At 39.8% G+C, this 17,659-nt stretch overlaps 1 protein-coding gene across 2 annotated transcripts in view; it reads left to right on the top strand.

Annotated features, from left to right (window-relative positions):
* The window catches only part of MYZAP (myocardial zonula adherens protein), a 110,440-nt gene that overhangs the window by 70,279 nt on the left and 22,502 nt on the right, over positions 1 to 17,659 (top strand). For both annotated transcript variants that reach the window (XM_069765919.1, XM_069765920.1), the window contains exons 6-11: positions 1,078 to 1,191; positions 5,319 to 5,471; positions 8,525 to 8,650; positions 14,102 to 14,230; positions 14,351 to 14,445; positions 15,308 to 15,413. In XM_069765919.1, the coding sequence (XP_069622020.1) occupies positions 1,078 to 1,191; positions 5,319 to 5,471; positions 8,525 to 8,650; positions 14,102 to 14,230; positions 14,351 to 14,445; positions 15,308 to 15,413 (723 nt within the window). The remainder of the gene's footprint in view (positions 1 to 1,077; positions 1,192 to 5,318; positions 5,472 to 8,524; positions 8,651 to 14,101; positions 14,231 to 14,350; positions 14,446 to 15,307; positions 15,414 to 17,659) is intronic.

Raw genomic sequence — 17,659 nt, 5'->3', positions numbered from 1 at the left:
AGAAAAGTTAATTGGCTACAGGCACTGTGTAGTCAGAGAATTATCTGCTAGACAAAGTATTAATTATTATAAATAGAAATAAACAAATCAAAACTATTTTTGTCACGTGTAAACAGACCTGCATGCTAAAGGGAATCTGTCAGTAAGACCCTCCTAAGCTGTATATATGGCCACTCAGGTCATAAAAAGCTGAATAAAATGATACCTTGATAGCTACAATCCGATGTGTTATGCCAGAAATCCATGTTCTCTTTGTGTGTAAGTGAGCTGTTCAGGACTATGGGCTGGACAGTGATCTACATGAGAATCAGCCTCCAAAGCTTATTTTATATGAAAGGAGGAGTTACCAATGTGATATATAATGGTGCCTAGTGTTATGTGTATTGGCTGCTCTCCTGATCTCACTGCAGAGCTGTGTGTGATTATAACAGACACATATGTAGGTGCCTCTCAGTGCTTCATCTTCCATCTCACAGACAGTGTTTCAATACAGCAGAGCTGTGAAAGCTGCAGCAAATGTGTTTGTCATGAGACAAAATTCAGTTCTACTGTTCTGTGTTAGTTATATGCCTCACACTGGTAACTCTTCCTTTCATTTAAAATAATTTCTGGAGGTAGATTCTCATGTTGATCATTGTCCGGCCCATAGTTCTTAACAGTTCATTTACATATAAGAAAAAAGTGGATTTCTCTGGAATATGACATAGGATATCAGATAAGGGATAATTTTATTTAGTTTCCTATGACATGCATGCCCACATAGACAGCTTAGGAGGGTTGATCCTACTGACAGATTTCCTGTTGTTGTCTTCGGTCTGGGGAGACCGATTTTGAACTTTGGTATTTTTTGGGGTGTTCAAGATGCGGTTCTGAAACTTGTGGTTGATTGACTTGAATGAAGATGGGTCGGTTGGCCACGGGTTTCAGAGCCGCATCTTAAATATTTTAAAGAATATTGAAGTTCAAGGTCGGTCGTTTTTGACCGAAGACAACAGCAGGGTTAACCAAAAGACTAGCCTCCCATTTACAAATATCTATTCAAAATCTCTATTCATAGAGTTTTTTTCTTTGTTTTAGGTCTCAACAGCTCAACAAGAACTTTTGGAAAATCATACACAGGCACAAGCTTCTGCCATTGACAGTCTAGGAGATGTTAATAGTTCGCTAAATAGTTCATCAATAGAATTACAGGTATGTTAAACTATTGCTAGACACACAATTATTTAACTGTCAAAACGATATTTTTTCATCCACAGTGTTTTAATTTTCTGTATTTTTCCAAAAAATGCAGTTTTATTCCAGAGCTTCCACAAGTCAGTCACAATCCATGATAATTTCAAAACTATGACCCCAATTTAGGCAGGATTTTGTGAGTTTTATTCTGTGAATTACCTTTTTAATAAAATAACCGAATAAGTTAAGGAAACAAAACAAAGCATGAGACTCCCTGCTGCTGAGGATTTCTACATTCCTAGCAGTATTTTCATGCAGATCTCGGTTCATTCCTTTAGGTGAAGTTCTGTCCTATAAACAAAACAAGACCTTGTTTAAGACATTGTATTAAATGAATGCAGAGGTGCATATGTCCCATGGTCACTGTACATATATTATATACTAACAAATGCATTAGAACACTGCGATTAATTAACATACACAAATTCCTTGAGTATCCCACTTAATTTTTTTTTATCAAAAAGCATATCTAATATATAATTGCCTAGAATACTACTTCCTGCAATTTGTGCCAACTTCCGTGGCTTTGTCCGGAGCTAATGTCCGGAGCTAATGTCCGGAGCTAATGTCCGGAGATTAATTGCCTAGAATACTACTTCCTGCAATTTGTGCCAACTTCCGTGGCTTTGTCCGGAGCTAATGTCCGGAGCTAATGTCCGGAGCTAATGTCCGGAGCTAATGTGCGGAGATAATGTCCGGAGCTAATGTCCGGAGCTAATGTCCGGAGCTAATGTCCGGAGATAAGTGACGTCAACAGTGTCCAGTGTCTGATTGGTTGCCGCCTGCTGCGAGCGACCAATCAGAAACGTGCCGTACTGTGACACACTCCGCCCGCCATTTTGGTGTGATTTTTGAATTTTTACCTCACAGCAAGTTTCTACTGCGTGGAGGCGGGCCCAGTGACGTTGCTCTTCAAGCTCCTGCCGAATTTCGTCAAAAAAATGATAATACCATTTACCAAAACTATATATATTTAGTTGTGAAGTGGTTCAGTGACATTTTCACACCAATTTTGAACTTTTGTTTGGTGTTTTCTCCATATACTGCCTATTATTCACTAACTGTTATACTGAGAGACTGCCGTTTATTAACCTCTTCTTTGCCACATTGGGTATATTGCTCTATTATTTGCCACATAAGGACATTGTCCATTATTGCCCAGCAATTTCTCTGCAATATAAACTGCCTATTTATTAATATCTGCATTCCTGCAAAGAACTATTGCCTATTATTAACTGGCTATTTTCCTACTACCTGACACTGCCTCTTATTAACCTGTTGTTTGCCACCACCACGCTTAAAGCTAAATAAAGTATATATGGATTCTAGACTCCCGATTCTTTAGAATCGGGCTGCCATCTAGTCTAATATATAATTGCCTAGAATACTACTTCCTGCAATTTGTGCCAACTTCCGTGGCTTTGTCCGGAGCTAATGTCCGGAGCTAATGTCCGGAGCTAATGTCCGGAGATAAGTGACGTCAACAGTGTCCAGTGTCTGATTGGTTGCCGCCTGCTGCGAGCGACCAATCAGAAACGTGCCGTACTGTGACACACTCCGCCCGCCATTTTGGTGTGATTTTTGAATTTTTACCTCACAGCAAGTTTCTACTGCGTGGAGGCGGGCCCAGTGACGTTGCTCTTCAAGCTCCTGCCAAATTTCGTCAAAAAAATGATAATACCATTTACCAAAACTATATATATTTAGTTGTGAAGTGGTTCAGTGACATTTTCACACCAATTTTGAACTTTTGTTTGGTGTTTTCTCCATATACTGCCTATTATTTTTGTTCTTTCTTACTATTATTTATTAATTGTATTATTCTTACATTTGAATAAATAAAGTATATATGGATTCTAGACTCCCGATTCTTTAGAATCGGGCTGCCATCTAGTAAGCTATAAACTCATAACACACAACATTTTTTTCAATAGAAAGCCAACTAAGTGATTTCATTAAATGGACTGTAATTCACTTCTCTATGTGCCTAAGCAGGCCTTTAGTAAACTGGGGAAAGGGTAGGATCTGGCTTAGCTCTAATTATAATGTGCCTGTGGCAGTGCAGCCTTATCTATCCATCTTTTACAGCTAAATCCAAATCCTACCGATGTGACTGCAGACTTGTAAATCCTCGCATGCACGTATCGCACACAGTGAGGATTCTTCAGTGTCAGCACAGGGATCGGCAGTTGTGTAACGGTGATTATGCAATACTAGATGGCAGCCCGATTCTAAAGAATCTGGAGTCTAGAATCCATTTATACTTTATTTATTCAAATGTAAGAATAATACAATTAATAAATAATAGTAAGAAAGAACAAAAATAATAGGCAGTATATGGAGAAAACACCAAACAAAAGTTCAAAATTAGTGTGAAAATGTCACTGAACCACTTCACAACTAAATATATATAGTTTTGGTAAATGGTATTATCATTTTTTTGACGAAATTCGGCAGGAGCTTGAAGAGCAACGTCACTGGGCCCGCCTCCACGCAGTAGAAACTTGCTGTGAGGTAAAAATTCAAAAATCACACCAAAATGGCGGGCGGAGTGTATCACAGTACGGCACGTTTCTGATTGGTCGCTCGCAGCAGGCGGCAACCAATCAGACACTGGACACTGTTGACGTCACTTATCTCCGGACATTAGCTCCGGACATTAGCTCCGGACATTAGCTCCGGACATTAGCTCCGCACATTAGCTCCGGACATTAGCTCCGGACAAAGCCACGGAAGTTGGCACAAATTGCAGGAAGTAGTATTCTAGGCAATTATATATTAGATGTATATTTCTGGCCAGAATCCAACTAGATTCTACACGGCCTCGCTCAACACACTTGTCCTTTTAGACCGGACACATGGATACAGGCATGGCTAAAAGTGATGGCAGGCTTGAAATTGTTCAAGAACATGAAGTACAGCACAGTCAATCAACAAGCTTTAAGGCTGTGGGCACTTCCGGCCACATCACAGCCATGTCAAGTAATGGCTGGCACAGCACGTGAACCGGCTTGACATTGTGAAATAAATAATTTTTAAAAACTATGTGGGGTCCCCCCCTATTTTAATGACCAGCTAAGGCAAAGCAGACAGCTGCGGGCTAATATGAATAGGCTGGCAAGGGCCATGGATATTGTTCATGTCCCAGCCTAATAAGACCAGCCCTCAGCCAACCCAGTAATGGCGCATCCATTACATATGCAAATTCTGGAGGTTAGCCTCAGCTCTTTTCGATTGCCCTGGTGTGGTGGCAATCAGGATAATGGTTTTGGGATTGATGTCAGATGTGTAATGTCGGCTGACATCAAGCCCAGGGGTTAGTAATGGAGAGGTGTCTATCAGACACCCCCATTACTAACCCAGTAGTCAAAAGAAAGAAACGCGCACACACACCAACAAAAGTTCTTTATTTTATAAAAATCACTCCCCATCATTTACCCATTTATTACCAAAAAAAGTAATACACAAGGTCCGACATAATGAAAATGGAGTCCTACAATGATCCTCGTTTTCATCGTTCAGTGTTGTGTGATATAACTGTCTGAAGGTCATAAGAATTAAAAGTTTGAAAATTGCAACATTTTCAAAATTTTTGCCAAATTTAATTTTTTTTTTTTACAAAAAAACACAAGCCATATTGAAGAAATTTTACCCCTATCATGAAGTACAATATGTCATGAAAAATCGCTTCCGGAATCAGTGGGATCCGTTGAAGCGTTCCAGAATTATAAAATCAGAATTGGTGGTCAGAATTGTAAAATTGGCTCGGTCTTTAAGCGTTTAAGTAACGTCACAATGAAATTTACTATAATGATGATTACAAGACACATGTTGTGTCGCAATGATTGGCTACATGGATTTTGAGTGTTAACATTATAGGAGATATGCCTGTGAACTACATCTCACTTCTCAGTGAATAGTTTCATTCAATGCTTGCCTTCCTGTACTAGTAATATTATAACATGTCGCTACCATTCCTATTAGGTATCCCACATCAATAAAGTGGGGACCGGTGTTTAATTGTTGATCACTGCCATAAATGACGTTTTCAGTACCATTATTGCATGTATTCATCTTTGTTTCAGAAATCATTAGTAGATATGACCCTGGAAAACTGCAACATTAATGACGAAGTGAAGAATCTGAAACATTCCTATAATGAATCTGTAGATAAACTGAAAGAAAAACAGCGTTTGTTGGAAGCAGCACAAGCTGAAAACCAGTTGTTAAAAGTTAAGGTAAATACATTCCCTAACCACGGTCATCATATGCACAGCTGCAAACTTTGATTTAGGGTTAAGGAGTGCTAGACATAACAGTCTGAAACGCCAGCTGTATTTTCCAGTTGGTTTGCTGACTGCGTCATCATTTATATGCGAGTTTTATGTAGACAACTTTATCCATGCAAGTAATTTACTGGCTGAGGGGTGAACAGTCCAGTCCGTAAGGTGAGTCCAGCTTCTGCTAAGACCACCACTGATCATCATGAGAAAAGGGTCTGCAATATCCTGAATGAACTGAGGGACAGATCAACATGCTCGCCTCCACTCAGTTTATTGTCTATGGGACTGCCAGAGATGGCTGAGCTCTGAATTCTGCTATCATCGGGAGTGCTATGGACAGTGGCATGGTGGCATGTATGCCAGACTTCCTCTCCATGAAACCTGTGGATAAATAACAACTTGTTATTCTGGTAGAACTCCTTTAAATAGGACCTGTCAGTAGGGTTGAGCGAAACGGGTCGGCCATTTTCAGAAGTCGCCGACTTTTGGCAAAGTCGGGTTTCATGAAACCCGACCCGACCCCTGTGTGGTGTCGGCCATGAGGTCGGCGATCTTCTGAATCTGGGATCAGAATTCCGATACCGAGTTCCGATATGTTTGCAATATCGGAAATCGGTATCGGAATCCATATTTAAGTGTAAAATAAAGAATTCAAATAAAAAATATTGCTATAAATATTCCTATTAGGTATATACTATTAGGTATATACTCACCCTCGGACGCGCCCTGCTTCTTTCCGGCAGCCTTCCTTCCTAAGAATCAGCGCTTGAAGGACCTTCGGTGACGTCGCAGCTTGTGATTGGTCGCGTGAGCGGTCACATGGGCGGTCGCGCGACCGATCACAAGCCACGACGTCATCTAAGGTCTTTCACGCGCTGATTCTAAGGAAGGCTGCCGGCTAGTACCAGGGCGCATCAGAGGGTAAGTATAGCAATATTTTTTATTTGAATTCTTTATTTTACACTTAAATATGGATCCCAGGGCCTGAAGGAGAGTTTCCTCTCCTTCAGACCCTGGGAACCATAGTATCCCATTGCACTGCATTGGGTTTCGTGTTTCGGCCGACCCCGACCCCGACTTTTCTATAGGATCGGCCGATTTCACTCGACCCGACTTTTGAGAAAGTCGGGTTTCGTGAAACCCGACCCGATCCTATAAAAGTAAAAGTCGCTCAACCCTACCTGTCAGTTCTGAGAAAAATGCAAGAAGTGAAATGATAGGAACTTTCTCAACTAGATGTCAATTAGCAAATCAGTTGGTTTCACTGCAAAGCAGGTTTTCATTTAATTTTACTGTGAGGAAAGAACAGCACTCTTGTGTTGTAGCTAGGTGCACGAATAGGGTCCCAATCCATTATATGTAGAAAGTCCAAGAATCCGGCACTCAATATGATGAATTTATTTTCAACGTGTACAAAACGTTTCAGCCGTTAGACCTTCATCAGTTATACACTAAATGGTTCAATTAGATTCCGAGAGATACAAAACTTTTGGCATCTGTGTATCCGTCTCTTTTTGTTTCAAGCATAAGCTTGTGCCTAAGAGGAAAGCGAGCCTACGGCAGCCCGCGGTGTTACGACTCCTTTCACGCAGTGTCAGAAACACAGCCTGTATCTTATCTATTCACATAAACATATTCACATACATGATGAATCGTTTCACTAATGCACTCCAATTAGCAGTGAATCAGTAACACGCAAGTCAGATGGAAATCTTCTTCCTTTCAGTTAGTAGCACAAACTTCAATTAATACTTAGTATTGATATATACCAGACAAGTAATAGGATGTCCCTATATATTCTCCATACCAGTTAAAGAAGAGTTTTGAAAGGGTTAAACTGCATAGCTGTCTCCAACATAGCTAATCTTCTAAAAGGAGGACATAGCTGCATGTAAAGGGTTCTGGTATATTCAAAATTATTGATATTTGATCTGCACAAATCAAGCAAAATAATAGACAGCTGGGGTCCATTTTGGTCTATTCTTTTGAGGACTGGTTAAAGAATAGTGATGCGTCATACCCTATGTATTCGTGTGAGGCCTTGCACAGGTGAATATAATCTTTTATTATTTTTGTAACCTCTAACCTCCCCTCTGTTTAGTATGCTTTGGTGTCTTGGTGAATTGTGGCACTTTTGATTCGGACCAAATTGAAACTATTGGACGATTCTCTTGAATCTGGTTGAAAAGAATTTCAGGAGATTGGCTCATCTCTAACGAGGATCCATTTTACAAAGGAATATATAACTACATTTAGCATGAGATAAGAGACTCTCCTGTGTTTACATGCTGCACTCTCCCAGTCTCCTCCCAAACAGTGGTATCTCCCAGTTCAAAAGCAGGAATTCTTCCAGAATTGCCAAACAGTTCCTAGAGCTTTTATTAATTTACCTTGTGTTGTTTTAATAAAATCCTAGTTTTATCAGTGGGAGATAATCATTAGAGAACTAGTAAACATACTGCCAGGTAGTCCAACTACTTCACACCACCGATTGGCAACTTTTTCATTATGCATTGAGTGCACAGAAAACTGCCAATCAGTGGTGTGGATGGGGTTTTACAGAGTTCAGCATTTAGAGAACTGCTGGATTTGAAGCAGATGACTGTAGCACCCATTAAAGTAAGTGATACATCAGTGGCATCAGGGTCTTTGCCCCGACATTGTGCTGCTGTCAGATGGCATAGCAAAAATCCAGTGACAGATTCCCTTTAAACTTCAGCTAGTCTTATCGATACCTTAGTCTGCTTCCACTACTTCTCTTTCCCTTTTAGAGTTACTCTTTCTGTGATATGGCAAAATATTATTCCACATTTAACCTACTCACTTAACCTACTACTTAACATTCCAATATGAACAAGAGAAAATATTAGAATTGGCATTCATGTGTAAAAAGACAATGGAATGTTCCAGATATCAGATCAATGTTTCTTGTCCTTATCTTGAATATTTACTCAGTTGGCTCAGGTATAATGTTTTGTAACCTTATCTTTCGGGTTTTTTTTAAACAGGTAGAATCTTCTCAAGAAGCTAATGCCAATGTCATGAGAGATATGACACGAAAGCTATATAGTCAGTATGAGCAGAAACTACATGAGGAGGAGATGAAATATACAACAGAAAGAGAAGCCATGGTTGTACGTACTTTCTACATTTTTGAAATGTTTTATTGTTGTATGGGTTTTCTTTCTGGCTATATTTAGTCCATAGCTGAGTTTTGTTTTCCAGCTTCCAGATGAAAAAATGTGTAGGATGTATAACAGGAGTGTCAAACTGCATTCCTCGAGGGCTGCAAACAGGTCATGTTTTCAGGATTTCCTTGTACTGCACAGGTGATAATTTAATCACCAACTCATTATTTGTGTAGGTGATCAAATTATCACCTGTGCAGTACAAGGAAATCCTGAAAACATGACCTGTTTGCAGCCCTGGAGGAATGCAGTTTGACACCCCTGATGTATAAGAAATAATAGTTTGAAATTATATGCTAATAGATATGGTAGATCTAAAGCATGTGTCACTCCAGCTTTATTCTCCACCCAGCGTTGCTGACTCTTTCTTGACTGATATCTTCTTTACTGTATGACTTAGGACAAAGGACCTGTCAGTCATTCGTCTGGAAGCGGTACTGGGTGGGGAATAGAGCTGGAGTGACAGAGGCTTTAGAGCTACCATATCCATTTAAATATCAATTCAAACACTTATTCCTCAATAATGGAAAAACGGACTAGCTATGTCAGGCTTCCGTCACCAGTACCGATGCTGTCCGTTTATCCATGTGTATCATACGTGTGACATGTACTGGTGCTTGGAAAAAGCAGTTACAGTTATCGCTGTTCCCAGACGCCGGGTGTTGAATGCATACCTCATCATTGTCGTCTGACTCCCTACGATCAGCGAGATTAGGCGACGCTGATGAGACTTGTAGTCAGCCCTGGCCATCTCTGTATTGCGCGTATTAAATAAATAATTAAATTAAAAAAAAAAAAACGGTATGGGGTCCTTACTAGTTTTTCCTTAGTTCTTAGTCTGGGAGGCAGCCAATATTCATGGCCATGTTCCAAACTATTAATATCAGCCCGCAGCTGTCTGTTTATTCTTTGCTGGTTAGTAAATATAGGGGGGACCACACGCCATTTTTGGGGGGGTCTCCTTATAATAACCAGTAAAGGTTAAGCAAACAGCTGTGAGCTGTTATTACTAAGCTAGAAACCTCTATGGGTATTGGCCCATTCCCAGATTATTAATATCAGCCCGTGTGTCATCAGTGTGCACGTGTGCGGGACGTATTGCGGACTATTCTGTTGTAAAAAAAAAAAAAAAACATGTCATCGTTTTTTGCACATGGACACACGGTCTGTGGAAACACACTGACATGTGCGCTGACTCATAGATTTGAATGGGTCTACGTGTGTAAGTTTGTCCTGTACATGTGGAAACTGTCACCTCACGTACCGGAGACACTAAAGTATGAAAGAGGCTTAGAAGGTATTTCTGGAATTGTCTCTGAAAGAGCTACATGTGCATATAAATAGTTTGGAGTGTGAAATCCTGCTGACAGTTTCCCTTTAACATAGGAAACTGAATTTGGTCTTGTAAACATTATTAATTGTTGATGTATAATACAGTATTTTACCCAAACTGCAGCAAACAGCCCAGTAAGTGACACACCATACAAATTAGAGTCTGTTTCCTTAAATTATGCAATTTTAAGGTGAAATAATAATAATAATAATAATAATTTTATTTATATAGCACCAACATATTCCGCAGCGCTTTACAAATTATAGAGGGGACTTGTACAGACAATAGATATTACAGCATAACAGAAATCACAGTTCAAAATAGATACCAAGAGGAATGAGGGCCCTGCTCGCAAGCTTACAAACTGAGGAAAAGGGGAGAAACGAGAGGTGAATGGTAACAATTGCTTTAGTTAAGGTACCGTCACATTTAGCGACGCTGCAGCGATCTAGACAATGATCGCTGCAGCGTCGCTGTGTAGTCGCTGGAGAGCTGTCACACAGACAGCTCTCCAGCGACCAACGATGCCGAAGTCCCTGGGTAACCAGGGTAAACATCGGGTTACTAAGCGCAGGGCCGCACTTAGTAACCCGATGTTTACCCTTGTTACCAGTGTAAATGTAAAAAAAAAACCACTACATACTTACATTCTGGTGTCTGTCGCGTCCCCCGGAGTTCTGCTTCCCTGCACTGTGTAAGCGCCGGCCGTAAAGCACAGCGGTGACGTCACCGCTGTGCTCTGCTTTACAGCTGGCTGGCGCTGACAGTGCAGGGAAGCAGAACGACGGGGGATGCGACAGACACCGGAATGTAAGTATGTAGTGTTTTTTTTTTTTTTACATTTACACTGGTAACCAGGGTAAATATCGGGTTACTAAGCACGGCCCTGCGCTTAGTAACCCGATGTTTACCCTGGTTACCAGTGAAGACATTGCTGAATCAGCGTCACACACGCCGATTCAGCAATGTCTGCGGGAGATCCAGCGATAAAGTTCTGGCCTCTCTGCTCCGACCAACGATGTCACAGCAGGATCCAGATCGCTGCTGCGTGTCAAACACAACAATATCGCTATCCAGGACGCTGCAACGTCACGGATCGCTAGCGATATCGTTGTTAAGTTGTTCAATGTGAAGGTACCTTTAGTCGGACCAGCCATAGTGTAAGGCTCAGGTGTTCCTGTAAAACTGCATGAACCAGTTAACTGCCTAAGTATGTAACAGTACAGACACAGAGGGCTATTAACTGCATAAAGTGTATGAGAACATGATGCGAGGAACCCAATGATGTTTTTTTTTTTTTTTAATGGGCCACACAGGGATAGTTAGGTTAATGCGTTATGGCGTTAGGCCAATCTGAACAAATGAGTTTTTAGGGCACGCTTAAAACTGTGGGGATTGGGGATTAATCGTATTAACCTAGGTAACGCATTCCAAAGAATCGGCGCAGCACGTGTAAAGTCTTGGAGACGGGAGTGGGAGGTTCTGATTATTGAGGATGCTAACCTCAGGTCATTAGCAGAGCGGAGGGCACGGGTAGGGTGGTAGACTGAGACCAGAGAGGATATGTAGGGTGGTGCTGAGCCATGGAGTGCTTTGTGGATGAGGGTAGTAGTTTTGTACTGGATTCTTGAGTGGATGGGTAACCAGTGTAATGACTGGCACAAGGTTGAGGCATCGGTGTAATGGTTGGTGAGGAATATGATCCTGGCTGCAGCAATCAGAACAGATTGGAGCGGGGAGAGTTTGGTAAGAGGGAGGCCGATTAGTAGAGAGTTACAATAGTCCAGACAAGAATGAATAAGTGAAACAGTAAGAGTTTTTGCAGAGTCGAAAGTAAGAAAAGGGCGAATTCTAGAAATGTTTTTGAGGTGCAGATAACAAGAGCGAGCCAGTGATCGGATGTGGGGGGGAATGAAAGCTCGGAATCAAGTATGACCCCAAGGCAGCGGGCATGTTGCTTTGGAGTAATGGTGGAACCGCACACGGAGATGGCAATGTCAGGCAAAGGTAGGTTAATAAAGGGAGAAAACACGAGGAGTTCAGTTTTTGACAGGTTCAGTTTTAGATAGAGGGAGGACATGATGTTAGAGACAGCAGTAAGACAATCACTGGTGTGTACTAAAAAGGTCAGCGTGATAACAGGAGAAGTGGTGTATAATTGGGTGTCGTCAGCATAGAGATGGTACTGGAACCCAAATCTACTGATTGTATACTGCCCCTATTGGACAAACAAAGAGAAGAGGAGGGGGCCTAGGACTGATCCTTGAGGAACCCCAACAGTAAGGGGAAGGTGAGAGGAGGAGGAACCAGCAAAAGACACAGTGAAGGAGTGGTCAGAGAGATAGGAGGAGAACCAGGAGAGAACGGTGTCCTTGAGGCCGATGGAGCAGAACATAGTGAGGAGGAGCTGATGATCCACAGTGTCGAATGCTGCAGAAAGATCCAAGAGAATTAGCATGGAGTAGTGACCATTAGATTTAGCTGTTAGTAGATCATTAGAGACTTTAGTGAGGGCAGTTTCAGTAGAGTGTAAAGAGCGGAAACCAGATTGAAGAGGGTCTAGAAGAGAGTTATCTGAGCGATAGCGGGTAAGACGGAAGTGGACCAGGCGCTCGAGGAGTTTAGAGATGAAGGGAAGATTAGAGACAGGTTTTTTAGGGATGGTTTTTTAAGTAAAGGATGTATGATGGCATGCTTAAATGAGGATGGAAAAATACCGGAAGTGAGAGAAAGGTTGAATATTTTTGTTAGGTGAGAGGTGACAGCCGGGAAAAGGGACTGGAGGAGATGTGACGAAATGGGGTCACTAGTGCAAGTGGTTGGGTGAGAAGATGCAAGGAGCCTGATTACTTTTTTTTTGTGAAATAACTAAAACCAGTTCACAGAGTATCTATAAAGTGTATTTTCATATGTTTGCATTACAGGGTGCCACTAGGTAATGCACTTCATTTAATAAAAGAAAACCTTAACCGTAGGATTTTGTGGATTTTGCACTTACTGTTGACCTGCTTGGTGCATTAAATCAAGTAGACACAGAAGGCACTCAAGAAATACTACATAAGTTAACTTCTTATGTGTGTACAAACTTCTAAGAATCTTCTATAGACATGACCAAAGACAGATCCTTATCCCATGCAAAATGGAAGATAGGAAGAGCAAGAGAAAAAAATCAACATGTACACATGTATAGTACAGACCAAAAGTTTGGATGACCTGGCCTCCACAGTCACGAGACCTGAACCCAAACGAGATGGTTTGGGGTGAGCTGTACCGCACAGTGAACGCAAAAGGGCCAACAAGTGCTAAGCATCTCTGGGAACTCCTTCAGGATTGTTGTAAGGCCATTCCCAATGACAACCTCTTGAAGCTCATCAAGAGAATGCCAAGAGTGTGCCATGCAGTCATCAAAGCAAAAGGTGGCTACTTTGAAGAACCTAGAATATATAAGACATAATTTCAGTTGTTTCACACTTTTTTGTTAAGTATATAATTCCACATGTGTTAATTCATAGTTTTGATGCCTTCAGTGTGAATGTACAATTTTCATAGTCATGAAAATACAGAAAAATCTTAAAATGAGAAGGAGTGCCCAAACTTTCGGTCTGTAGTGTACATTTTATTTGGCTAAGCCTGACTACTGCCATTAGTTTATGGTGCAAAGCATTAAAAACTGTGCATGAAAACTAATATTAAGCTGCAAATACAGATGGAAATAGTTTAATAACCTAAGTACATTAATAAGGGATGTAGAGATGTATTTACATCAATACTTTGGCTCTGTAATACTGAGGAGCTGTCGTCTAAGCAGGAAATTTAATTATGTAAGGCAGATTCTTTAAGGTAAAGTATGGATGCAATATCGGTGACATAAGGGTAATATAAGGGAAAACGTATTTTGAATACTCTTAATAACTTTACTCAGTGTTTCCAACTGCAAAAGGAATTAAATTATCTTGTGCTTCATTTTTTAAAATGTAATTGTACAGTGCAGTTTTCCAGCTAATTATCCTCTGCTCAGCTCGTTTTTCCACTAAAACAATATTTATATATTATTTGTATTTCAGAGCCAAGCAGAGCAGTATCTCAGGGCCATCGAAGATGCCAGTGAGAAAGTTAAAGTCGCAGAAGCAAAAATAGAAGAACGAGATGTGAAAATTCTAGAACTTGACCGACTAGTTCATAGAATGCATCAGGTACCTGCATTCCTAATTTTAACTAATTTTTCAGGTCTCATGGTCTGTTTGTTACTGTGACATGTTGTGTTTTATATGGTCTACGTGTCTGGAGGTGTATGAACAAAGTGTTCTTTGTAGGAACGAGAGCAACTTCAGGTTCAGCTAACAAGGCATGAGGAACGAATTCAGAGACTTGATCAAAAGATGGAGATAACATCGACAGAACGAGCAAGGTAAAATTTCAACTAGCCCATGTTCTGTCGAACAGATTCAATCTCAACTTCTCCGCCATACAACCAACCATAAAACTCAAGCACAACATAGTAACATGATATAATAAAAAGATATTGTGTGAGACAAAGATTTCATCTATTACTTCGATGCTGTAAAATATCTTTGCAGATTTACTTCTATAATAATAACAATTTCCCAAATTAGTAAAATAAGGCACCGCCCTATTAATTGTGCCCCATAGAATATGTGGTTCTTTAGAGCCATAATATAACAGCAGTACAAAATATTATTACAATGATCTGTTTATCTCTTGTGTTCCCTACATTTAATACAATTAAGGCCTTATTCATTCGTTTGTGAATCATGTACGTGTTCTGTAATTTTCACGGATAGAATGCCTACTTATTATAGTTTGTGATTGGGCACATGCCCATGTCTATTTGAGGATACAAAGGTCTGTAAAAAAAAACAAAAAAACTGAGACATGTCATGGACCAAAATCTATCAATGGATTCATGAAAAATCACAGACAACACACATTGTCATCAGTGTGCAGTCCGTGATTGACATTATAAAGGATAGAAGAAGCTTTGGTGTTCATTAGAAAATCACTGATGAAACACTGATAAAAACTGACTCACTAACCAAACACTGCTGAAATTCAAATCAAAGACACTGACGAAAATTGTACCTTTTTCCACGTACCAGAAAAATCACTGACATCAGAAAGATGCCCAAGTCAGAGGAACATCCCATCTTCAGTTTCCCTGAGCACTGGACCCCAATCCCTTTTCTAACCGTAGAAACATTGTTGTTTTGTTTTATAATTTTGCAATTCATTTATTAATATTTGTTCTTCAGGACCCAAAATTTAGAGGAAGCTGCAACAAGTTTACGGGAGCGCATTAAGCACCTAGATGACATGGTAAACTGCCAACAGAAGAAAGTAAAACATATGATTGAAGAGGTGAGGATATCAGTATGGCTTAAAATGATGAAGAACATGAGCCTTTTTTTTGCAGCTGTGACATTGTAAGTTGCAGGTCTCCAGTGGGCACAGTTCACTCCTCTCAACCAAATGGTGTAAAGCATATTATTGATGAAAATCTGGTAAAGTCTGGGTTATCCACAAAATATTTCATTACACCTCCGTCCTTCCCGATGCGTGCAAACTTTCATTTTTGTATTTTCTTTTTACCTCGCCTTCTTCTAGAACTTTTTAATTTATTCCTCAACGTATCCATGTATGAAGTTATTTTTGAGACGTACTTTTGAATAACACCATACAATGTACTAGAAAATAGAAAAAAAAATACAAGTGTGGTGAAATTGTAAAACCCCTTGTGATTCAGACATTTTTGAGTGTTTTAATTTTGCGCCATTAATTGTGTGGTAAAAATTATCTGGCATCATGATTCTTAATGTCAGTAGAATTTAGGTAATACAAAACATGTCTATTTTTGTCATTACTTTAGTGGTGAAAAAAATGTAAACTTTTTTTTTTTTTAAATGTTTTTTGTCAGCATTTTCTGAGACCCGTAACTTTTAATTTTTCTATTGATTGAGCTATTGCAGGGCTTGTTTTGCAGTGCAAGCTGACATTTTTAGTGATACCATTTTTGGGACATGTATGATGTTTTGATGGTTGTCTGAAAATCAATCAATTCTGCCATGTAACCCTGCTGTTGTCTTCGGTCTGGGGAGACCTATTTTGAACTTTGGTATTTTTTGGGGTGCTCAAGATGCGGTTCAGAAACTTGTGGTTGATTGACTTAAATGAGGATGGGTCGGTCGGCCACGGGTTTCAGAGCTGCATCTTGAATATTTTAAAGAATATTGAAGTTCAAGGTCGGTCGTTTTTGACCGAAGACAACAGCAGGGTTAAAAGTTTTGTGGGATTCATATTTTGAAAGACTAGACTTTTACAGATGCAGTGATATTTACATATTGATATCTTTATTTTTAATGGGAGAAAAATGAGTTGATTTGAGCTTTTATGTTTTTTTATATATTTTTTATATGTCTCATTAGAAGACTTAAACTTGCTTATTCTATAACATATTGTTATACAGCTATTGCAGTATATAGTAAAAACCATGGTCTTTTATGAAGCCCATTCACAGGCTGGGTTTCAACGGAGACAGATAATGGCAGGCATGGAGGTCTTCAGCAGACCCCAGCTGTCACGGCAACCTACCAGCACCCACAATCATGCCCCCCTATCCATTTACCACCGTTATTAGAGGCCGATGATGGCTGTTTTTGTCAGCCTCTGAGCTCGTCCCATACATCTGTTGCCGACTTACGCTGGATAAGTACGGCGAAGGTCAGGAATAGGCTAAAGGGGATGTCCTCCTTTACTTAAATGTGTATAATTGAGGATAGAAATCCTATTTACAATTGCGAGGGATTAAAAAAAAATTCACTACCTATAGCCTCTGTGTTGCACAATTTATTGTTGGCTGCAGAATGGGTTAAGAATCCATCAGTCAGCTCGCCTAAGTCTCTTGAGGAATTTGTAACTGTTTAATCTGTCTTTTTCGGAGCTGTTCTCAGCTACTTTATCATAGTTGAATGTGCCTAAAAATCAAAGCCTGTAAAACCCCAAATTTCCAGATTCTTATTAAAACCTAACTGCAAAATTCATTTTTAGCCCCAAATGAATGCATTTAATTAAAAATAAAACCCTTCTAAACATTTTTCTTGATGAGGGAAAGAGGTTCAAATCAACACTGTTGCTATGAATACCAATATACAGTATGTACCTTACAATGCAACACTTACAGAGTGTTGCATTGTAAAGAACATACTGTATATTGGTATGTGATATTTCAGTTATTCTTTTTTAATAAATTTGCAAAAATTTCTACATTTCTGTTTTGTTTTTCAGTCAAGATGGGTTGCAGAGTGTACATTAATGTGAAAAAAGAACTATTTTGAATTTACCAAATGGCTGCAATGAAACAAAGAGTGAAAAATGTAAAGGGGTCTGAGTACTTTCCGTACCCACTGTATATGTACAGTCAAACATTATAGTCCATAACGACAGTGGCCGTCGGACATGAAGAGATACCAAACTTGAAAGTTTAAAACCATAATATTGTATTAATGATATTATAAAAAACAATACTAAAAAGATCAGATAGCCTAGTAAGCCATATAGAAAATTATGCTATGTAATACATGAGAAGATAGAGGCAACAGGAAAGCAAA

This window comes from Ranitomeya imitator, chromosome 4 (genome assembly GCF_032444005.1).
Source record: "Ranitomeya imitator isolate aRanImi1 chromosome 4, aRanImi1.pri, whole genome shotgun sequence".
NCBI classification, from domain to species: Eukaryota; Metazoa; Chordata; class Amphibia; order Anura; family Dendrobatidae; genus Ranitomeya; species Ranitomeya imitator.
Note: the sequence above shows the minus strand (reverse complement) of the source record. Positions and strands in the feature narration are given on the sequence as shown.